We start from the raw sequence: 25,845 nt of genomic DNA, 5'->3' as shown, positions 1-25,845 counted from the left end.
GACAGGATCCTAATATGTATACATATACATATATATTAATTAATCCTAATATGTATAATTAATATTATATATAATTAATAATTTTACAACAACTCTTGGGAACAACAAGTACTACAAAAGCTCTCCAGATGATTCCAACAATCAGCTAGATTAGGAACCACTGGTCTAATATAATGAAGTCTGAACTTCAGGGAAACATTCTACATCCAATTTCATATCTTTGTTGGAGCCAAAATATTTCCACAACTACTTATTTCTACATATTTCTACAATATTTCTACAACTACTAGAAAACAAAAGGCACACCATGGTAAAAATATCATCAATATTGTTAATTACAGGTGTCACAGTCTCTTTCAGAATCTACAGACAGCCTGGGAATGGCATTTCAAAACAAAACAAGATTTTTGTTCTGCTAAAGAAAATTTACTTCAAACTCATGTTAGACTCTAATTCCAGGTCAAGTATACCCAGACGTCAAATACATCATCCTTTGAGCTGCTATTGTACTGTATTTATTGGGCTCTACAAGTCTCTACAAGATTTATAAGATGTACCAGGGACTTGAGGCAGAAAAACTGTGAATGAACTATTTTATATCAAAACCCCAGTGCCTTTCATATTATTACTGTTTTTTAAAGAAAATCCTTTAGTTGCAACAAACCTGCAGCTAGTGCTGTCCCTTTCCCAGCATGTTTTTCCACCTTAAAAAGTGAATAAAGTAAGGATATGGCTCTTTAAATAACTAAAATAACCATCTCTTTAACTCTAGATCCACCCCTTACTATCTGTAAGACATCGGGTAAGTCATGTACGTTTTCAGCATCTCAGTTTCCTCACTTGTAAAATGGAATAACCATGGAATCGAATTCATTGTGGTACTGTAAGAAGTAAAAATAAAAACAGAGAAACTGACTGGAAAATATCTGATACATAGTAGTATTCAATAATACTCATTAGTTCTAGTTTGAACTAGCTCTTACTAGTTCAAAAAGATAAATGCATCCCTTCTGTTTATTGTAGCATTATTATAATAGTCAATAAAGCCAGCAATCTCAGGGTCCATCGATTGATTAATGGGCAAGGAAGATGTGGGGGGTGTGTTGGTGCATGCACACACAAATATTATGCAGCTATTTAAAAAAAAAGGATGAGATCTCGCCATTTGTGACAATGAGGACAGACCTAGAGAGTATTATACTAAGTGAAATAAGTCAGACTGAGTAAGACAAATACATAGGATTCCACTCATCAGGAGACTCTAACAAAAAAACAAACAAACAAACAAACAAAAAGCAGAACCAGACCTACAAACACAGAGAACAAACTGATGTTCACCAGACCAGAGAGGGACAGAGGAATAGACAAAATCAGTGATAGGGAGTGGGGGAGATATCAGCTTTCAGTTACGGAATGAATACATCATGGAAATAAAAGGCAAAGCATAGGGAACAAAGTCAATGGTACTGTAAGAGCATTGCATGGTGACAGATGGTTGCGACACTTGTGGTGAGCACAGCATAATGTAGAAGTTGTCAAACCATTATGTTGTACACTGAAACTAATATAAGATTGTATGTCAAGTATACTCAAATTTAAAAATTTACTATTTAATAAGGATAATCTTCCATTTCTAATCATGCTTCTGAATTCTCAAAAAATAAAGTCATAATCTTAGAAATTAAGGCCACACTTTAGATTTTGATGTGACTTTGAAGCTTGTTGTATTTTTTTAATTTAGTATTCTGTTCCAATTGATTCAGGCTTTAATCCAACACATATTAACTCAGTGCCAACTCTGTATAAAGCGCTCATTTAGGCACAGTGCAAATGAAAAAAAAAAAAAAAGAAGAAGAAGAAGACAAACCTCTCATCTCTAGATTACTTTAGAAGAGCAAATGAGAAATGGGCACAAACTGTCATTATGGAAGGTAGAAGCCAGTACAAGTAGGCAAGTATCTGGGAATTCAGAAGAGACAATAGTTAATTCCACTTGATGGGTGATACAGGGCTGGAAGTGGAGATCTGAGTCACTATCATGGTATAGGGTTTAGGCCAGCTACACAAAAGGCACCACTCAGCAGGGTTCAGCAATAGGGGAAGAAGATGACCTCATGGAGTTTCTGGCTACACATAGTCCAAAATCTCTTTCCCATTGGCATGCTATTCAAGGTGAAGGCTCTCAAAAACAATATGACCAAATATCCATATGTATAAATACTGGGGTCTTTAGAATTCCCCTTTACCAGGACCCTATAGACAAAAGTTGAAATAATTCACAATTATGAGCTTATAATTCCATAAAGCTCTATCAGGGGAACAGCATCCCATGGAGTTTTACAGCAAGAGCTCTACAGTCTAATCTTGCCAGATTAGTAATGGAAAAAAGACAGCACTGCTACCCAATGATGACTAGGTAGTCATGAAGAGAAAAATCTGTTGGCATCTGCCCAAAGCCCAGTAAGCAGATGGCCTTGGGCACAAAGTCCATCATGACGATTGGCACCTCATTGGGATGCTTGGAGCAGTGAAGGGGCCTGAAAAATGCCCTTCTTTGGCTGCCTTTTCTCCTGAGGCATATTGGTGGCACAGGAGGGGGACAACTGCCTGACTCCTGCCAAAGGGAGAAAAGATGGCCTTTAAAATCTAGGCTACTGCAGCCTCCTGGGTAGTCAATCTGGTGCCTTTCAAGCGACCAAAGAGCATCTTAAGGATGTGTGTCTGATTTCCTCTAGGACAGATGATTCCCAACAGATTCCATTCAAAGCTGGCTCAAGGATAACAAGCCAAGCTCCAAGATGGTGGAGGGGGGTCTAGGTCCCCAGTAGCCAGTGAGTAGCCTCACTACTCACTCATTAGTGAGTCAGCTCTATGGTTCAATGTTGTCTTACCTATTTGAAGATTCTTAAATTGGTGATGTATAGCTAACTAAGTGAATTTTTGTTCTCTAAGATTAAGTGCACCTGGATGATTAAGGTTGTTAACTACTTGAAGGGGCAATCCCCATAGCAATCTATTTTATAGATGCTTGCTAATTTGAAGTTTTTCAAAATTAATGAAGATCCTTTTTTTTCTGAAACATGTAGTTTTGTAATTTTTATAATACTGCCTAGTATTTCAAATATTTTAACCACTTGGCATTAAAACATTGATTATATCACAACATGACACACATGCACACACACTGGTTAGTCTTAATACGCTCTTGAGTAGACTTCTCTGAACCCACAGCAAATAAAATACAATGGCAAACTGCTGGCCTTTATCCCAAGAAACTATAAACTGAGTTTCAGTCATAAGGATATCTAACTATTAAATATCACTCTTAAATAAGAGAGTTATGAATTGTTATTTGCACAAAATTTTGACTATTCCCTACCTTCAAAGTGCTTTTAAATATAGTTGAGAATTACTTCCTGAAAACAACAGCAAAGTCACAGCCAATGTACCCAAGATCCCTTTGACTTATGTTGTACTTATATTAATAGGGTGTGTTGTTTTATATAAACATATTTGTTTAGAGCACATAATCTTAATTGTTATTTCAATTACCTTAGGGCCTAAAACAGTTGAACAATAAAATTTTCTGATTATTCAAGAATCCACCCATATCAATGAGAAAATGACCAGTTTGGAAGAGTGTCTGATCACAATTTTGTTCAAGACAAGGATGCTATAATCAGCTACTAGCAGCAGAAATTGTTATATTACCTCATAATGGCAAGTACCAGTTAATCACATAAATATATATCTTTGTGAAATATTATGTAAATATTTCAGTTAAAGATTATAATACCATAAATAATGAAAATTTTAAAACATATAATTCATTACAACTGAGATAATCAAACTATCCCAGAGATATAAAGTGATAAGCATGCAAATAAAATAAATAGTAAGGGATTGGGTAAGTGTGGGTGAAGTTTAAATGAAAGTAAAAAGTAAAAAAAAAAGTTATTATTTCTAAGTGGCTAATTTTCACGTGTGTGATCCAAAATTGTTTCCCCAGAAAATCAAGTAAAATTGTTAAATAAGGTAGGTACTCTTTTCATTTCCGTAAGTGTGGAGAGATTTCCAATCCACTCCTTAGAGGGGAACTTGACTCTACTCAATATTGACTCCTACTCAAGAGTGACTCATGACCATTCAGGCATGGCCTAGGGTTTTACCTCTATTGTGCTCCCTCAACTGCATCAATAAACAGTGAGGGAGGCAGCGGTCCTCCATGGGGCTGGTCAGGGTTGGCTGTGCAAACCCACCTCTTCCTACTGGCAGGCCCCAAACTATAGATTTGATGGGAAAGGGAGTGATTATCCTGGAGGTCCAATATATAATTTATAAAGATATAAAGTGATAAGCATGCAAATAAAATAAATAGTAAGGGGTTGGGTAAGTGTGGGTGAAGTTTAAATGAAATTAAAAGTAAAAAAAAAAAGTTCTTATTTTCCTAATTCTTTAACTACATCATTCTCCTCATCCCTATAAACCTATCGAACCAAAGAATAATCCCAGGCTGCTCTTTGATTTTACTCACACTCTTTTTCATGACTGATGCCACAAGGTTAGTCAATATGAAATGGGGTTTGTACCAATGCTAACAGAGAAATCTTGATCCACAGACAGTAGGGCTCATTTTAGTATGAACTACTTGGAAACACTTTGATTTTAAGTCATCAAGCCCAGCCTGTTGGGGGAGCAGAATAAAATAATACCCTTTTCAAAATAAACATGCAAATTTCTTGCAAATACATTCTTTTCCAAAGAGTAAACATAGAACATACTCTAAAGAAGCACCAACCACCCAATGTTAAAATACAACTAGCTCAAAACATAGCACATAAACATGAGTACCTCCAGCCAGGATCTTCTCTTCCAGTTCTGCCATTTGCTTCTTATAAGCTTTTAAAGCTGCTTCTTTGAAAGAGGGGCGGATTCTCTTTGGCTTTGTGATTTCCACTGGCTGTTCAGGGATGTTTTGGTTTTCATCTTCTTTTATTTCCATTTCAGCTGATGTTTCATTTAAGGGTTCCAATCCCTCTTCACTAACCACATCATCTCCCTGCCCATCATAACCCTCATCTTGTGGAGTTTCATAGGGTGTTTCATACGAAGGGTGATCATATACCTGCATTTGCTCATCTGTTTCAGTCATACTAGTCCTATTTTCTAGCTTAGCAAGGACTTGTTCCATCACTTCAACATAATCTGTCTCGTTATCAGCCACTGGTTCACTATAGTCCTCCTCATCCTCTGCTTTGTAGTAAAAAGGCTCTGTGTAGATGTCAGAGTCAAGGGTGGTACTTGATTCATTTGCAGTTGATTGGGATAATGTCCGAAATCTTCCCATTAGGGAAGAGCCACTGTCTTCATACCCACTGAGACTCTGGGTGCTTTTGTTCCATACCACCTCCAAGGCTGATTTAGCCCTCTGTAATGTAGATCCAAATTTTGGAAAGCTGAAAGCCTTATCAGAAAGGTCAATGCTTAATCGACTGTGCCACGATTTGGGTGGGGCATCCTCTGAGTCATCACTTTGCAATTCACTTTGACTTCCATACATCATGGGCAATTGGTTTTGATTTTGGTACAGCTCATTAGAATTAGCTTCCTGGTAAGAATCATACTGGCCAACCCACTGGCCTCGTGGTTCATTATCCAACCCAGGGCACGGAGATGAGTTGTCATCTTGGGTGAAATCATAGCTCTCAGAGTCATCCTGAACATCACTGTGGCACTTTCCCAAGTCTTCTAGGTCTTTATTATAAACCTCTAGCTGTTGATCAGATAGACTGTTTGTGTCATAGTCAAGAGCTTCCTGGGTAGATGAATCCAAACCTAAGTCAGCTCCTTGCTCTGCTTGATTCCATTCCTTCCAAGGAGAAAGATCCTCCTGCAAAGAGAACTGAGAATCACTGTAATGACTTTGATCTCCAGATGCACACACCATGCCATTACTCATTCCACTATCCACAGTTTCTGTGTTCCCGATTTCACTCTGCCCTTGGACTCCTTCCATGGCCCCATTCAAACGCTGATCCTGCAGACTGTCATACAAGGTAGGTGTGCCCTCCTGTTTCCTCTGCCAAAGTTCCCGGTCTGACGATGACAGGAGGGAGCTTCCATTAGCTCTAGTAAAAAACTGGTTTTCTGAAAAATCCTCTGAGTAAGACTGACACAGTTTGGAAAAATCTGATTCAGAACGACTAAGTTTAGCAGTGAAAAAATCGCTCTGTGAGTGCCAGAGGGGTGTAGCATCTGCATAACGGGTTGCAGTTTGTTTTTCCAAATTATCTGATTCTGGCAATTGTGAGGAAATTTTATCATAATCAGATTTATTTGAAATTCTGCTGCTACTCACAGTTTTATTCTTGGCTCTAGCGTTGTGTGATTTTGAACTTGACTTGGAAGTACTTCCTTTTGTTGGAAACTCTGACTTGGAAAGCACAGCGTAACTGTTTCTATTGAGGTCAGGTTCCAGCTCTCCATCGCTGTCATCAGGTGACTGCCAATTGTTCTTCTTGCTTTTGGGCTCTGGAGTAGACAGTTTTATATCCATGCTCTCATATGTCTGGGAGGACGGTATCCCTCTCTCTTTTCTTTCTCTTATATCATGAGTAAGAATATCTGTTGAGATTCCAATTCCTGTCCCTTTGAGTTTGTAGGATTTTTTTAAGACGGAATCCCTTTGCTGCGGGGTTTCGAAGTACACAAGTATGGGTCGAGGCTTTGCATTTGGGCAGTCCCTCTGGTGCCCTATCCTTTGAGCAAATTCAATTTTAATAGCATTTGGTGCATCTGAGAAACCCATTTTATCTATTAGAATTTGATATACCACACTTTCAACGTATTCATATCTTTCTTCAGGCACATTTAGAAATCTCAGGCTTGCCTTGCTACCCATATGACCTAAATGTTTAATATAATCATGGATGTCTCTGGTTTCTCTCCGAGACTGGACAAACCCTGTACGTAGCTGTTCGATTTCACTTTGTACAACCTCCACACTGCTGGAGATCTCATCAATGGAATGCTTGAGAGCATTGACATGCCCTCGTAGTTCAGAAAGTTCTGTTTCGATCTGACTTATACCCTGAAGTTCCTTAAAGATCATTTCCATGACATCGTGTGTCTGGCTAATGCACCCAGAGGAACTGAAACCTGGTTCCAGGGGATTTGTCTTTGGGTTTCGCGCCGTTCTGTCCAAAGATTTACTTCTTATTCCCCAGGTTTTCTTCATTGTGCTCAACTCTGAATCTGACGAGACACACTCCTGACTCTTCTTCCATTTTCTCAGTTTGCGTAACGCTCCTAGTTTCAAGCTATGTAGAGTGCGTTCTCCATCGGAGCTGCCCTCAGAGGGGGCCAGGCTGCTTGAACTCTTTCTATTGCGTCTAACTGGCATTGTGAGTGTTGGCTGCGCCTGGTTTTCTGTACTACTCCTTAGTTCATTGAGTGATTCTGAATAGGAACTCTCAATTGAAGATAACTCTTGAAGCTGATCCTCATTATCACCGTTGGTTACATTAATGTTCTTTCGGAGGCCATTGGCAATTGCTACTCGGTAACTGAATGTTGGCGAGAGGGAAAACTCTTTATTAACCCCCTCCTCTTCGGTGGATAAGTTGCGAGTAGATGAACACTTTGCAATCTTCTTTACAGTGCTTTTTAAGGTATTAGAAAATTTGGGGGGTTTGGTCTGGCCAGGAGTGGGAAAGTCTTGATCCTTTTTCTGCGGATGATTCTCTTTTTTTTTGGTTGTATTTCCCAATTTCTTTGTAAACATTCCTTTGCAAAGCTTATGTATATAAGGTAAAATCAGGGTCTTGAAAAGATTAGCCACCATGGAGAGCAATTAGTGCAAGCTTTTCTGCCCCAAAGAAGTAAACAAGGTACCGGGATGGAAATCTGTAAATTCAAGGCAAGCATCTCTGTTCAGATGTTCTGTGAATTATTGAAAATAGCAGGCAGGGCAGCCATGGCTCCGCCGCCGTGTCACAGTCCCGTGAAAACCAGAAACAAAGCTCCATTTATGAAGGACATTCTCTCCAGGCAAAAGGGTTTCATGACTCTCTCTCATTTCCACATAACTTCATAGAGTGTCTGAAAGAAAGGAAGGTTAAAATGAATATCAGAATTCAATTCTAGATTTAGCCCATTTCTAACATTTTTCCAGAAGTATTCATGATACACAGTGTGTGAAAAGTTGCCGGGGTGAGGAAGCAGGGGAATATCTGAATTTCAGTACACATTTACTTTTAAAATAATTGTAAAGCAAATCCTTACCAATAACTATGTTTAAGTCATATTTTTCTTCCTAACACTTATGGGTGGACACAACTGAACTGAATAAATGAGCAGACATAGTAATAAAAGGTAACAATGGCTATTTAGGAAAGACTATGTAAGAAAATAAGCAAATTTAAAAGCTATATTGACTACATGACATTATCATTTCCACTTTATTTCCTTTCTTAAAAGTACATTAACTTACACAAACATAAGCATAAGCATTCAAAATTTAATGTTCTCCCTATCCTAGACATTCAAAATTCATCAAATTAATATTATTTATGTATGTAAGACCTTTTCTTATTCAAATAACATTTTCTTTTTCTAGGTATTCAATGACTGGGAATTTCTTAAATAATAAAGTAACCCAAGTGAGAAATATTTCATATGATGAAATAAATACCAAGAGGAAATACATTTGAAAACATAGATAATATATCCAAATTTTGAGAGGACATGACTTGGAAGAGTTGAGCCATCCCAATCAACTGGCACAGCCTTATGGCAGATGCCGGGGAACCCAACCCTAGGTTAGAACTCTGACAGGAGATCAAGTACCAAATTACAAAAGGAAATTGTGCCACAAATTAGATGTGCCCATGGATAACCAAAAACTGGTCATATATAATTCATCCAATGATTCAGTATTTTATAATGCATGTGACCACACCAGCAACTAATCTTTATCATGGTTAGTTTCTTGAATTACATGAAGTAGAAGAAGAAGCAAAGGGAGAAGGAAGAGAACAAAGTTTACATTCAATTTCCTGGCTCACCAGTACCATGCCTTGTATGTGGTAGTATTCAAATAAAATTTGGTGGGACTAAACTTAACTATTTTACAGTTGAAAGATACCATAGAGTAATGGTAACAGCCAAAAGCCTTTGCTAACATTGAACTACATATTTGGGTAGGCAAAGAATTGATGTAATTCTTTAAAGAATACATCATAAACTGCATATGGTTTTAGGAGCTGGCTGACTCTTTATAAGCTCCCTCTGCTTGAAAATCTGCCATGTTTACTTCACTTGCATTCTTCAGGGACTCAGGGGGAAAACGTGTTCTGGCCAGGAGCCAAGTTTCACAAGAAACAGAGCAACGTAAGTGAGAAAGGGAAGCATAAGGATGGAGGAGAGAAAGAGATTCTAAAGAAGTCCTTGTCTTTGGGGTTTCATGAACAGTTAAAGAGTCTAATTCCTCTTGTCTAAAACAATTTGATATTCATTCATAATTTCAAGTCAGGACCTGTTTTCTGCTAATAAAAATGTCAAGAAATTGACTCTTGAATTAAATTTTAAAAATACTTATTGTACCCCTAGACAACCTTTCCTTGTGGAGAGAAGACTTTGGAAATTTAAGTGAGAGGAAGGAAAGGAAATTATTTTAAAACCAACTTTCACACATTAAACTATTCTACTAATCATTCAACCCAAGATTCTGAGTCTATCAAACCTTAAAACAAATACTTCTTGTTTGGGGCACCTGGGTGGCTCAGTGGTTTAAAGCCTCTGCCTTTGGCTCAGGTCATGATCTCAGGGTCCTGGGATGGAGCCCCACATCAGGCTCTCTGCTCAGCAGGGAGCCTGCTTCCCTTCCTCTCTGCCTGCCTCTCTGCCTACTTGTGATCTATGTCAAATAAATAATAAATAAAATCTTTTTAAAAAAGTACTTCTTGTTTGAATTAGAGCAACAATTTTGTCAATGCCTCTGATGTTTCATGAAATTGCTATGCATTTCCTGACCTGCATTATTTGCTCACAACTATTGTTCTAGGCAATAATTGTTGGCAAAATTTTGAGCAGGAAAGTTCAAACTGAATTGAAGTCCTGCCTCAAAAAAAAAAAAAAAAAAGAAAGAAAGAAAGAAAGAAAGAAACAAACCAAGGGCCCGTGTCCACTGTTGCACCTACAAACTCACTTGCTCTGCATTCCAGCCACACAAAGTGACTTGTTATTCACTAAGGGCTCTATGCTCCTTCACGCCTCAGTAACTTTTCTGTTCCCTACCTAGAATATCATTTGTATCTTGCCCATCCTGTCTATAAAAATTGTATTTAAACTCCAGAATCATTTGTCCTGTGAACACTTCACCAGCCACCCACATTGAGCTGTCCTCTCTGCCACACTCTCCCAATTAGAACTTTTCTGTGTTACAGTCTTCTTTCTTTCTCCACTCATGATGTCCTCTTTAAGGATAAAAACTATAACTTGTCTCAGCATGCATGATAAGCTCTCAATAAATGTTTACTGAATAATTGGCCTCAGGGTACAAAGTTCCGGTTATATAAGAGAAATAAAGCCTAGAGATCAGCTGTATAGCATAGTGCTAAGAGTTAATAATGTTGTATTATATACATAAAATGTTTGCCAAGAGGGTTGATCTTTTTTTTTTTTTAAAGATTTTATTTATTTATTTGACAGAGAGAGATCACAAGCAGGCAGAGAGGCAGGCAGAGAGAGAGGAGGAAGCAGGCTCCCTGCTGAGCAGAGAGCCCGATTCGGGGCTCGATCCCAGGACCCTGGGATCATGACCTGAGCCGAAGGCAGCGGCTTAACCCACTGAGCCACCCAGGCGCCCCAAGAGGGTTGATCTTACGTTAAGCATTCATATCACAAAATAGTAATTTAAAAAAGGGCGGGTGGAAACTTTTGGAGATGATGGATATGTTTGTGGCATGGACTGTGGTGATGGTTTCACAGGTGTATATTTATTTAAACTAATTTTAAAGAAAAAAGAATTGACCTCCACTTCAGCCACTTACTAAATATCTTCATCTGGTTGCCCCAAATTAAACTCCATCCAACCTAGTCATTTTTGTGAATTATTAATCTCATGATTATAGATAATTATTATTATAGTTGTCTAATTCCTCAGGACATATACCCAGGAGTCATTCCAGCTTCCATATGATCCATCCTGGGTCCAAACTGATATGAATATGTCGCCTCATCCTGCTAGTAATGCCTTAGTTCTGAACTCCACAATTTCTCATCTGAACTATTATCATTGTACTCTCTGTGGTCTTCCCAACTCTAACCTGGCCCTTCTTTCAAATCTCCTCTCTAAACTTAATCAAAGATGTAAGTCCTCCTACTTAAAACTTTGCCAGTTTCAGCAAATGCATTCTCTGTCACTCCCACTAGCACATCGGCCCCAGCCACACTGAGGTGTAACATTTCCTGATTACCATACTGTTGCCTCACCAGTGTGCCTTTTTCCATGCTGTTCCTTCTGCAACCAATAACTTATCCTTTCCTTTACCTCCACATGTATCTCTCATGAACATCTCTACAATATCTATATATCCTAGACCCAGCAGGGATCAACATCAACCTGTTTGACCTCCTCAGAGTCAGCACTCCTTACTGTGGGCTCCCACAATGTCTTCAGTGTACCTTTTTTATGGTAACTCTGACAGTAATTATTTATGTAAAATATGCTATCTATGTCTCTATCTCTCAAATAGGACTGTCAACTCTTGGAAAGCTAAGGTCATGTTCTTTTTAACTTTAAATATCCATATCGCAAATTACATAGTAAACTCATGATGTTTGTTGTACAAATGAGTGACTATATAAGTGAATGAATAGACAAATAGTAAGTCCATGAGTTAATAGATAAACAATGGAGATCCAAGAAGCCTGAGATAGCTGTGCTTGACTTTAAAAATTCAGAGAAAGAGATGTAGTCTGAGCAAAATGCATATATCATAAACATCATGTCCTGTCCAAAGAGGGAGAAGTATCTACCTTGGAGAAAGATGGGGACCACAGGGAGAGATGCCTGGATGGGCAAAATGGTAACAGAATGTGATAAGTATTGAAACTTAGGTTGAGAAGTTCCCTTTATGAGGAAAGGGGGTTAAGGAGATGGGGAGAGACCAGGATATCATCATATGATTCTCAACTACCTGTATGCAAAATCTTACACTCCCCCGCCCCAGTTGTATTACCTTTATTAACACAGCCTCACACAAATTTTGTTAATAAAGTTTGGGGGGTAAGATTAAAGAGTTTGAGAAGACCTTTGAGAGAGATTAAAATATTAGACGACGTTCTTACGGAAAGGCTAGTAATAGTATTTCATTGTTACTATGTGCCAAGCACCATGTGTGTCTAGTTTTCTAAAATTTACTTCATCTCACTTAATTCCCATAACTGTGTAAGCTATGTATTATTATTTTCCAGATAAAGTAGCTGCAATTTCAAGTTTTTAGAAAATTTGACTTAGGTCATGTAATTAACAAGAAACACAACCTGACTCCAACCCCAGATTCAGACTGCAAGTTTATTAGCTCTGAAAAACATACTAAGCTTGAATGGGAGGTAAAATACATTTCACAGGTATGTTAAATTCATTTTGTAAGAGAGCTATTTAATATGACTATAAAGCTGGGTGCCCTACTGAGCTAAAAGAGCTAATGAACCTTTAAACAGTAACTTATTGCTAAATCCTTACCAGAATTAATTTAAAGTATTGTCAGATCAATAAACAATTTTATGTTTCTTACCAAATGCACTAAAGTAGGTGAACTGGGTATTTATGTATCAAAATTCTTTTAACAAAAATGATCAAACCTGAAACTGATTAAGAGGTTGATCCTAAGCTCATAAATTATTCTTAAAAAAAATAAACAGAAAGACTCATTTCCCCAAGAATGAAGGTTAAATGAACTGTGTCTTTTTATTTTCGGTAAGTAGATATTATGTGAATTTCTTTATCCAACTATAGTCCATCTACATTTTTTACTCACCCCCCCCTGCTGCTACTTTAGGAGTAAATAATCATATCAAGTACTGATATGGCTATAAGAGCTTTGGAATCTACAAAGTACTTTTGTGTTTATCAACTCCTATGTTCTGCAGGGTAACCTAGTGAAGTTATTATTTGCAGTTCATGGTTAACGATGGTAAGTTTCTGAATTGCTAAAGTAATTGCCTGGGAATCCTAACTCCAAAACTTGACTCATTCACTATAGTAATAATGTACATTCTCCTTAAACAAGTAATACTCTAATATCTTAATAACCTCAAATAATATTCCCCACCATTCTAAACCATGCCAAGAACTGATTTCTACCTAAATTTCCCTACATACTTTTTTTTTTCTTTTTAATCTCCTACTAAATACTATTGCGTACCCTCTACACTGGGCTGCTTTCTGGTTCCATGGATGCACTTATTCTTTCATTGTTTCTTTTATTCTTGCTCTTACCCTGCCTAGAATACCCTCCAGCTATACTGATCTCAATCATTTAAAGGATAGATCAAGACTAATCTTGTCGCAAATGGCAAGATTTCATTTCTTTTGATGGCTGCTAAAAATATATGTTTATAAAAAATTAAAAAAAAAACAAACAAACAAAAACAAAAACAATAAAACACAGGTCCACACTACAGGGGCTTGAATCCCAAAAAAAAAAAAAAAAGACTAATCTTTTCCACTAAAGTTTCTTTAATTATTCTGTTATCTTCTCCTTTTCATATAACTTTTATAACCTGGACCATGATATTTAGTCCTTAATTATCTTCTACTCATCACATAGCTCTTTTACACATTTTCCATTTTTTTAAAATCATGTTCAATTAGACAACTATACAGTACATCTTTAGTTTCTTATGTAGTCAGCGCTCAACAATTCATCAGTTGCGTATAACACCCAGGGCCCATTTTCCATTTTTAATGCTTATTTTAGGTCATACTTTGTCTTGAGTGCTTTGTTACTACATTAAAGTTTTATTGTAAGCTCTGCAATAGGTATTGTTGTTAATCCCCATTTTACAGATCAAGAAACTGAGAAATTGGGAACCTAGGTAGCTAGCCCAAAGCCACACAGCTAGGAAGTTATGTACGTAGAATTTAAACCAAACTGACTTCGGAATCCTTATTATTCAATACCATGCTCTACTATTAAGCCCATAAAGACCAACCCTAGAGAAAAAGGTGGTTTCCTACGTACTATGGTTGAAGAAGAACTGCCTCTTCAAGAAGAATCTATACCAGTTTCTACTATTAGAGCTTTACTCCCTTTATTTAAGATTTTGGTCCTTGCTGAAATGAAAATCTCATTTTCATTTTTTTATATTTTTCATGTTTTTTGTTTTTAAAGATTTTATTTGTTTATTTGACAGAGAAAGACAGAGAGATCACAAGTAGGCAGAGAGGCAGGCAGAGAGAGAGGGAGAAGCAGGCTCCCCGCTAAGGAGAGAGCCCCATGTGGGGCTCGATCCCAGGACCCTGGGATCATGACCTGAGCCGAAGGCAGAGGCTTAACCCACTGAGTCACCCAGGCACCCTAAGGGGACCCTATGTTTTAATGCTTATCAGACATTCTGTATCTTGGTAAAAGGGCCTATGAGAATGTTCCCTAAGCATAGAAGAGTGATCACGAAGACAGAGAACACAAAGAAGCTTGAGGATAGGAAGAATCCACTACCAAAGGAGACAAGTAGGAGGGTAGGTCAGAAAGGAGAGACTGAGAAACTTATAATAAGCTTTGGCAACTCACTATCTTGAGCATGGCCTTGCCCTATTCCTAGCTACACTACTCAAGGGTAAAAACTGTCTATTTCACACTTTGCATCTTCTGCCCACTTACATACACAGAGAACAGGGTACAGCACAGATAAGCAACTTGGAACGCTATTGTCCCAGAGCCAAGTTATGTGTTTTTTGTTTGTTTTATCCTTAAAATCCATCCTTTTTTTGTTTTTCCAAACAAAGTCAGATGTGGAAACTCAATGATACAATTAACAAAGCCAGAGCTCCTTGGGCTGACTTAAGGGAATACAGCCAGAGTCCCATGTTACCTGCTGCTTCCATGTGAGCTACAGCCCATATAGCCTCTACAGGATCCTAGGGTTTGGGGAATCCAGAGAGAACTAATCCTCAAATTGGACACAGCATCAGTGAAAACCCAGAAAGGTTAAAACACTAGCCCGAGTTCACATGGCAGAACTAGAAAGAAAATGCAGGTCACCTGCACTGACTTCACTGAGGATTTTTGTTTGTTTTTCTCCCTTCGCTGTGCTGCCTCCCTCTAAAGCAATCTAACCCAAGGGTTTGGCACTTCCTACTGTGCCCAGTGTTCTCCAATATGATATGATAATCTAACTCTATCCTAAATAATTTGACATTTACCTTGATTTCTACAGTCAATGTCTATAATTTTCTGGAACTGGAAATCCTTTGATGTTAAAAGGGATTTCTAAAAGAAAATCTTGTGAGCAATTTTGACATGGTTGGAATTTTTACTAGAAATTTAGCTGTACTTTAGTAAGGCCATTGAGTAAGAACACCTATTCTGGAAAAAAGCCATTGCTACTTCTAATGTTTTTCACATCTCTGTCCCACCACATTGGATGGACACATTACCAGTCTAGTGTCCTATGACAACGTAGGGTCTCAGATTTCTGCAAGGCAAACCACCTCACACACACACACAGACACACACAGACACACACACACACACACACACACACACCTGTGCTTCCCAAACACTTTTCAGTATCTCTATCCTAATGGGCCATGTCTACTTGGTCTTCAGTATGTTAAAATACTTTGTCCTCAAAACAACCTCCAGGTAAAATATTACTCTCATTTTAAAAACAAGAAAACCAAGACCCAGAGATCCTAAGCAATTTACTCAACATTTATTCAAGCAATAGGGCTAGAATCTGAACAATTTTTGCATGGTCCCAAACCATACAACACATTGTTCAAGCAGGATGCCATCAGTTCTATCAAAGAACACCTCCATCCTTAGTGAGCAAGAGGTGTATTTTACTTGGTGCACAGCTGAGTTCCAATACACACCATTCATTACTTTAGAAGAAGAGCACCGGGTGGAGGCTTATAATCGGACAGCCTGCTTTGAATCATGGCTCTGCCACACACCAGCTGGGCATAGTGAGCACAGAGTTTAACCTCTCTGTTCCTCACTTCCTGTGTCTGACAAATGAGATAATGGTACCACTTCCTCACGTTCCTGTAAGGACTAAAGAAAAATTGGAGCAGTTCTTGGAATATCAGATATATTCAAAATGTTAGTGTTATTAATAAGCAAAAATAAGATTTCCATCAGAGCATTTTTTCCACTTGCACTATTCTGTCTAGCTCAAAGGTAATTCTTTTAAAATGTTATGTACTCTAAAGGAGGAGATAAGAAACTCACAATGGTTTTATTGCATTTTATTGATTCTAAGACATACATTTTTACATTTTAACATTTCTGAAACAAAGATTGGGGCCACAGAAACTTTGTGTTTCTCATCTATGGACCACAAATGATATGACCTATTTCACTGGAATGTTTGCAAGATGTGTAAGATAAACGGATAATAACACATCAATCATATTTCTTGGTGGGACACATTGTTTGGTTTCAGTAATATCACTTTTATTCCTTATCACTCCCTCTTTTACTCCAACAAAATGTTACTTAAGCTGAAACTCATGAACATAGCTAGAGTGTCTTGAATTTCTTACTTAGGTAGTTGAATTCTATGTCCAGGCCAGGCATTACCTCCCTGTAGATAGAGGTCTCCTTGATGGCCCAGACAGAGTTAATGCATTCTTCCATCTGTGTCATGAACTCATTTGAAAAACATGGATACGCTCTCTGAAGTATATGCACACCCTTACTAAACTGCATTACATGTACTAAGCCCGCATCTGAAGGTAATATAATCCCCCATTTCTGCATGTTTTCCCTAATGAAGTTTATCAAAGTACCTGATATTTAATAGCTGTTTAATTATTTTCATTGGAAATAAAAGTAATGAATAAACTAATTTATTATCATTAACCTGTTCAACCATAAACAGAAGCCAACCTAAATGTTAGTAGGTTGGAAAAGGAAAGGAGTTATCCTGTTCTTAATTTAAATTTAATACTTTCCTAGATGAAGTCATTATCACACATTCTGAAAAAATAAGGTCCAAATTTGGAAGATATTGTTGTATTTCTAAAAGAACTGTCTATACAATTAAGTTTTTCAGCCAAAAATATGTCTGATGCTAACTGGTACATTGATTAGATGTCCACATATCTAATTAATGAAATCTAAAGATCTCTAGATCTTTAGTGTCTCAATAAAAATCTGTTCACAAGGTAGTTTTCATAGATGATTAGGTGATGCTAGCTCATTTTGCTCAGTTTTATTACTTCTGACCTATCCAAAAATTCATTCCAATGCCAAGATACATCCTTAAGAGTAATATAATGGATTAGTAATTAGTGACCACATCAGACTGATTTCTAACTAGCCAATAAGCATATGGAATTTGTTCTACAGCATTAATTATCAGAAAAATCCAAATTAAAAAACAAAATGAGATACCATTTTACACAGACAAAAATATCTCAAATTTTAAAAGACTAGAATAATTGCTTTTATCGCCTCAGGCTACTGCAATTCCACCAAAGTCTTCCAAAGCACAGAGGACACCTATGGTCTCTACTTCCTCATGAGTCCATTCTTCAACTTCTTGCTATCTGGTTCCAGCCCCAGAATGCTACTAAAATTCCTCTTCTATTGGGCATGAATAAAGTTTGTACAAAACGCAAATCTTGGGGCGCCTGGGTGGCTCAGTGGATTAAGCCGCTGCCTTCGGCTCAGGTCATGATCTCAGGGTCCTGGGATCGAGTCCCGCATCGGGCTCTCTGCTCAGCAGGGAGCTTGCTTCCCTCTCTCTCTCTCTCTGGCTGCCTCTCTGTCTACTTGTGATTTCTCTCTGTCAAAATAAATAAATCTTAAAAAAAAAAAAAAAAAAAAAAAAACGCAAATCTTCCACAACTATCTTCTGCACCTGAAGCCATTAACCACTTGGCCTTTCTTTAAATCATTCTATATACCTACATGACATCAAGGTCTACCAGAGTCTCTCTCTGGACGCAGCTACTTGCACCAGAGTCATCATGTGATAAGAATTAGGTCAATCAGGGCCTCTCTCGGGAATCAAGAATTGGAACATGGGGTTTGTCAGCTCTTTTCAGTCATTTGAACAAAGAAGTGACATAGAGTTGTGACTTGAGGTATCAACATTTGAACTTTGTAAAAAATGCGCAGTGAAGACTTGTTTTCAAGAAAACAAAAGCATGCAATAATGAGAGAATATATGGCCACAGAAGGAGGAAATGCCTTTGTTTCTGACTCTTCTCTAGGCCTAGGTCTGGGGCCATTATGAGTTTTGTCTAAGGTATGAGGAGATACCAGTTTCAGTAAGTGTTCTCCTTTACAAAGAAGCCCTCATGAGCTCCTTCACTGCCTTCTTTCTCTCTTTTCAGATTTTTATCCCTTTTTCTTCTACAAAATTAATACATCTGCATTTAGCTTCTCCTCTTTGTATTAATTCCTAGTCGTGTGTTGGCCAGTTTGATCTGAATGACCATTAACATCTCAAACTGAATATTCTTCAACTCCTCTTCATCCATAACCTATATTATCTACATTTCTGATACAGTACTAATTAACAAAATCAACATTCCCCTACTTATACAGACTGGAACTTCAGAACCTTTGATTCCTCTCTTTTATTGTCCCAAACTTCTAGCCAGTTCTAAATCTTATGGTCCTTCACTTTATAATTTCTGTCATTCCCCATACCTCCTTTCCACATGCCAGAGCCAGCATCTTGGCAGACCCTCATCCGTGTTCACTTTAGGTCAGTATCTTCTTTTAGAAAACTCACAAAAACATAAGCATTTTTTTCTAGGCCCTAATATATTCCAGTCATTAGAAAACATAAATTCATTTACTCCTCACCAGAGACTATTATACGTGACTATTGATAGGACTTCCTACCTGTTCTCACCTCCCCAGTTGTGCATAACTCTAGATGCATCCTTGTTCTGTAGCTAAAGTGAGAATTTTAAATTTTAATCATGTTATACAACATGGCAATAGACCAAAACTTACATGCTTTCATAATTAGTATCCTTGCTTCTTTCCACTTTAGAGTATTAGATGCAGCACAATTCTCTTCACACAAAGGAACTTCATTTGATTCTAACTCTCTGGTGAAAGTCAATTACTTATGCTTCAAAGCACGCAAGCAAAATGGGTGTGGCACTTATAACTAAAATTAAAATCAGTTTCTTGCTAAACAGACCTGCAATTTCCTTTTTTCTGTATCACATGGTACTTTTGAGAAAAGCTGTAAAGAACTTATTTCAAAATTCAAAAGAGAAGCACATGTTTTAGCTTTTTCAGCAAAGATAGAGCATGTTCCATATAATAATAGATAATACATGCCACCAATAAAGAGCTCAAAATATCAAGGCAGTTCTTTAAAAATGTCTGAAACTTTTTATTATGGATTACTAAATTATGCATGTCAAGTCTCTTTGGTTTAAAACTAAAACATACTTAGCATCAGCCAGGTCTTACCTCAAACAGCAGCTGGGAATAAATAATCACAATGAAAGCAGTTGGTAACTTGATCTACGGCAAGTCTAGATGCTGGTATAAATTGAAATAAGAAAATAGAAAGAAATTAAAGAAATTAAAAAGGCAATACAAAAATACATCTCTAATAACCACAGGAGTTAAAATATACAATGTCTATCTATCCAAATTCAAGTGTTCCAAAGCCCCCCTCTCACAAAGGAAAGTAAGTCCTTCCGCCTTCCCACAAAACCACCTTAACATTCAGGCTCTGATGGTACCTGTGCTTCTCTGCTCCCCCTGACTCAGTCCATATCCTTCATTTAGGTTTTGATGACAACTAGAAAGCAATGACCTAGAAGAATGCTGTGTGAAATTAGACTATTTTTTATACCCAGGAACCACGATGTCTTATTTTTTAAAAAACATTTTAGAAATATAAATGAGAAAAACAACAAAAAATAATCAGTGAGAAAAACCTTCTGAGTAAACTTCTATGCTTTCAGCAAAAGAAAGACATTTAAAAAGGTATCCCAGAGAACATATACTCTCTGTATACCTTTGAAATTAAAATCAATGTAATCTCAGTCATAATATTTGCACTCCAGCCTCCTGTCTGAATCTACTTTCAGAACTAATGAAAAGATAAGTGCAGCAGTATTGTGAGGGCACCACAGAGATACCCTTTCAGGACTAAATCACTCATTCTTTCAACTGCCAAGAGTGTTGTGTTCATTGCCAAAGGCATGTGATTAAGTCACTCTTTGAAAATGGCCCATGGCCAAGGGTTTATTGCCTCTCCTCTAGGGTAACCCATAGCCAATGACTAATCAATATGAGTGTTCAGATACCTACCTCCTATGCTGTATTGCATGGGCCAGCCCAGCATCAGAGCTTCCTGCAGGATTAGCTAACGCTTCCATCACAAATCTGTTACAGTTCAGCTTTTCCCTCTACCAAATTCAAAAGGACTTATCTAGTCTTTCATAGTTTATTTCCCAGGGAAGCTGATGAATGAAAGTTGGTACCAAGGAAGCACTGAGGAAGTGATTCTAAACTGACATATTTTATTTGGATTTTTCTCTGTTGGGACTGGCAATGAGAACCTAATTACTAATGCTGTATGCAAAACTGATCACCTGTGGTATACTGAAGCAATGCAATTGTTAAAATATTTACCATTGGTGGACTGAGGTGTGATATCAGTAGAAGGAAATGAACTCATGTGTGCAATATCTCAGTGTATTTGAGAGGCTGAGAAGAGGAGGCAGTTATCACTATGGAATAGAATAGCAGATGTTGGGGCCTCCAGATGCAGTGAAGAAAGATAATCAAAGACTAAACGTGATTAATCACCAATTTAAGGCTAAGTATAAATGCAATGGATGTTCATGTCACCAGATAAATAAATTCTTACCTCTTGCAGCAGATGCAGAAAAAGCTGAGCACCAGACTCAGGAATAAATCATAAGAGTGGCAGAGCTCCAGAGAAGTTTTGATTCTCAACCAAGGCAGGTTGGCTATTTCAAGGTCAGGGCCTTAATTGAGGAAAAAATAAAAAAAAATGGGACTATGAGTCATGAGATGGGGACATCTGGGTTAATTCACTAGAAACTCCTGAATCTTCATATTCCCCTGAACATTCTGAGACTGCAAAAGTGGCCCATGAGCAGCTAGTATTCCATCCTTGCTTGAACACAAGGCAGAGGACTCTAACTTGCAGGAAATCTGTACATTCTTCCCAAAGACCTACCACAGACACTTCCATGAGCTTTCAGATCAATAACTAGGGTAAAGCCATGACATAATCCAGCTGAGTAAATGTGAGGTCTGCCAAGAGAGGAAAGAGATTACATGTTGAAGAAACTTTAGGACCTCGCCAATATATATGCACTCATATGCACTCACAGGAATTGAGACAGTACTTATTAGCTGGAATCTGTCAGTCCTGGATCAATGCAGAGGTAGAGGAAGTTATATAGGGAAGAATGTATTGCTATGGAAGCATCCTCCTATGATACTGAATTCCTTGCCTGGCAGGGACTACAGAAGACAGTATAACACAGAAGTAGAGTGGTTCTTGTAAACTTGGAAAAAAATTATAGTCTGCACTAAGTAGAAATAATATGGCAAACAGTAGAGAGAGGGATCATAGTGTCAGAGAAAGGGATGTTCTAGAATGTCTATACTGCATAGAGCCAAAAAACCCATCAACCCAATATTCCATGGGAGGACATGTCATTTAATAGTGTCTCAGTGGAATCATTGAACATCTCAGCAGTGGCTACCCTCTATAGGCTAGAAATGTTACAGAACTAGGCTCTTATAACAATAGCATTGACAAGATCATAGAACAAATGAATTAAGGAGTAGCATTTAACTATCAGAAACATAATCAGTACAATTATCATAATAAGCTGCAATGTTGGAATGGCAGCCATGAGGCAACCTAGAGCTAAAGAATGGTTAGAATGCAGTTCCTAGAGGTCTAAATAGATGCACACTCCTCCACAGATAATGTTTAATATAGAAAAGCCAAAGAACCCATGACTAGATCATCAGGAGATTGAGACAGCCTTGACAATAAAAAGATAATCTCCTACCCTGTTTCTGGACCTGAGTCAATACTCAAATCCAGAACCTATTGAGTAAAGGAGAGGCCAGGTCCCAACAAGGTTTGGATCTCAGTACATCATAACAAATGGCTATGGTAATGATTCCTATAGACCTTCACCAAGGGACCTACTTATATAACCAGATTCTAGGGAAGAGACTATCCAAACATTCTGAGGCTTGTGAGACATAAGTCGTGACTTGAACACCATTATAACATTCTTTTAAGGTAGGGGCATATGAGAACAGATATCAAATGTAGTCCTAGCTCAGATACAACTCTCAATGATCCAGTGAGTCTGTGGACTCACCCACCAATAATTTCTTCAGTCTTTAAACGTATAATTGGAATGAATATATGTGGTAGTTGGCAGAACCTCCACATTGATTCCTTGGCCTGTGGGATAGGAGATATCATAGTGTAGAAGGCCAAGAAAGTAAATAAAAAGCATTATCACACTCTGGGGAATGCAGAGATCAGTACTACACATAAAGATTTAAGTGAGGCAGGGTCGTGGTCTCCATCATATTCATATTTAATTCATCTCCTTTAGTTTACCAGATGTGCCCCTATGAAAGCCAAATAGATACTAGAAGATGAAAGTGGACTACCATAAATTCAATGAGGTAGTCATCCCAATTGAAGTTGGTTCACAGATGTGATATCTTTGCTAGAACAGATTAATGTAACCTTAGATACATGGTATATGATCATCAAACTGGAAAATTTACACTTTTCTATACTTAAAAGGAAACTAGCTTAGAAACAAATCACATTCAAGAGGGGCAGACAAGAATATACAGCCTTGTCCTGGAACTATGTTAATTCTCCCACTGGGACCTAGACCATCTGAGTATTCAGAAGAACATTTGACCACTACATTGATATCCTGCTAATTGGATCAGTGAGTGAAAACTGGCAAGAAGGTGAATAAGAAGATGTTAATAAGACATATGAGCTGCAGAGTAAAATTAATCATGATGATTCAGAATTCTACAACAGTGTAGCTTTTCAGAGAAAGTGGTCTAGAGCATGACAGGTTATCCTCTCCAAAATAAAAAAAATAAATAAATTATTGCCTCAAAAATGTAGTAGCCTCTGTGGATTCTGGAGATAACATAAACCATACTTGGGAATATGCCTGTAGTCCATATACTGGTAATATAAGAGGCTGCCATGTTTCATACCTTGTGGACAGAGACATCTGTGGTTAAAATAAATAAGATAAAATAAGTAAAGTAAAGTAAAATAAAATAAAAATTTTTAAAATTTACTTTGTGGAATTATGGTCAGACTCAATAAAAGAATCACAATATTGACTCCCTGATTCTGGAGAAAGTTCATGATATCTGCAGTGGAGACCTATGTACTATTCAGAAAGATATTTCCCAATCTTCAATTGGGCTCAAATACATGCAGAGTCCTTGAATATGTTGCATTAACTGACCATGTTACCAGAACTACTCATTGTGAATTTGGTTCTCTTTGACTCACCAAATCCTAGAATTGGATGGGCCCAATAGCAATTCACAATAAAATGGAAATGGTATACCTGGCATTCTCAGGCATTAACAGTGCCACAGGACACTAGTAACCTGAACAAATATGCAATAGAGATGGTTGTCATCCACTATTATTGTACCAATGCCTCTTCCTCAGAGTATGTGTGTGTGTGTATGTACACATGTATACAAGCACATGAACACAAGCACATGAACACATACAGACATATCCTTATTGGAAGATATCCCATGGGTGCCTGGGTGGCTCAGTGGGTTAAAGTCTCTGCCTTCAACTCAGGTCATGATCCCAGGGTGCTGGGATCAAGCCCCATGTCGGGCTCTCTGCTCACAGGGGGCCTGTTTCCACCTTTCTCTCTGCCTAACTCTGCCTAACTCTCTGCCTACTTGTGATCTCTGTCAAATAAATAAATAAAATCTTAAAAAAAAAAAAAAATGAAGACATCCCATAAGGGCAACTATGGGAAGAAGAAAACAATCTGAGCTTAGTCTCTGCATGTTGGGGGTGGGAGATTCAATATGTGGGAAGTCCATGAAAATGGACTACTGCTACACAGACCACTTTAACATGGCACTGAGTGATATCAGTGAAGGGAAATCCTCCCAATGGGCAGAATTTGTGGTAGGTTACCTGATCATCCACTTTGTGTGGAAAAAGAAGTGACCCATGGTAAGAATATAAGCAGACTCATGAGCAATGGTGAATATCACTTGGATTATTTCTCAAGAGCCTGTAAAAAGAAAAATTGGAATATCAAAGTAAAAAAGAGCCAGGAAAGAAACATGCAGATAGATTTAAAGAAAAAAACACAAAATGTGAAAACTTTTGTACATTGATGCCCTCCAGAGAGCCTCTGCCATAAAAGAAGCAATAAATAACCAAGTAAACAGAATGATTTGGCCAAATGTGGCTGAGATGGAGATAATGCACAGACTCAACAGTATGGGCTGTGATTCACTTATTCACCAAGGCTGATCTAGGTACTGCTGCTGCTGAATGTTCAACGTGCCAACAACAGAGAATAGTGCCAAGCACCTGATACAATTTTCAAGATCAACTAGCAACTTGGTAATAATTGATTACATTGAATGTCTATTCTCTAAAGGACAATGTTTCATTTTAACTGAAATCAACACAATCCCGGATATTAATTTGCCCTTCCCATCCACATAATTTCATCATGAACCAAGAAGATATGCAGCAGTGGGCTCATGACTATGCATCTCACTGGTCCTATGACGACATCAAAGTCTAGAAGCTCCTAGACTGATACAACTTTAAAATGGTCTTTGAAGAAATATTTGAAGTGCCATCTTAGAAATGATATCTTAGAGAGTATGATGGGACACCATAGCTCAGAAAGTAGTATACATTTTAGATCCATGATCATCCCATGGTATTTTGTCCCCAGTAGACAGAATACATGTGTCTTGGAACTGTGTAGTTGCCCTACTTATTATCACTCTCAATTTCCCACTTGGAGTATCTGTACTTCCTGTTGCTAAAATTTTATTTTCTGTGATTACAGAGCACCTGGTTCCCAGAGGAAACCTGCTTCTTCCTGCTTCTATGAGGACACAGTGAAAGTGCCATGAAATCTTAAAATATGGTTGCCATCTGGTCACTTTAACTCATGGCAGGAAGAGCTAACTCTGATCATTAGGAGAGTGTAGGACTGAAATTATACTATGGGGATAAGGAAGAATATGTATGGCACCCAGATAAGCCACTAAGGAAATTCTTCTTTACTCCCTGCCCAATTTGAAGGTAAATGAATAAGCATGGCAAAATGACAAAGGGCTCAGACCCTTTAGGGATCATAATCTGAGTCACTCTACCAGTTAAACCACCTAGACTAGATAAACAGAGGTGCTAGGTATGGGAAGATGATATCCATAATGGAAGGTACATAAGAGAGATAATGTGTTGAGGTCTTGAGAGTAGCTATAAATAAAAGCGCTCTAGTTATTCCAATCACCTTCACATAAGTTTCTCCATGAAAAGAGATAAGCCAACTCTTCCAGGTGGTGTTAA

The 25,845-nt window shown here is 37.8% G+C and overlaps 1 protein-coding gene across 1 annotated transcript in view; it reads right to left on the bottom strand.

Annotated features, from left to right (window-relative positions):
* The window catches only part of UNC13C (unc-13 homolog C), a 568,731-nt gene extending 547,521 nt beyond the window's left edge, over window positions 1-21,210 (bottom strand). Inside the window, exons 1-3 of the mRNA XM_045073496.1 lie at window positions 21,094-21,210; window positions 19,680-19,751; window positions 4,852-8,100 (exon numbers count right to left, since the gene is read on the bottom strand). Of these exons, the coding sequence (XP_044929431.1) occupies window positions 4,852-7,843 (2,992 nt within the window). The 5' untranslated portion in view covers window positions 7,844-8,100; window positions 19,680-19,751; window positions 21,094-21,210. The remainder of the gene's footprint in view (window positions 1-4,851; window positions 8,101-19,679; window positions 19,752-21,093) is intronic.
* Window positions 21,211-25,845: the final 4,635 nt, after the last annotated feature.

This window comes from Mustela putorius, unplaced genomic scaffold, assembly GCF_011764305.1.
Source record: "Mustela putorius furo isolate JIRA1106 unplaced genomic scaffold, ASM1176430v1.1 tig00537243_pilon_pilon_pilon, whole genome shotgun sequence".
In the NCBI taxonomy this organism is placed as follows: Eukaryota; Metazoa; Chordata; class Mammalia; order Carnivora; family Mustelidae; genus Mustela; species Mustela putorius.
The sequence above is the reverse complement of the archived record's forward strand: the minus strand, read 5'-3'. Positions and strand labels throughout refer to the sequence as shown.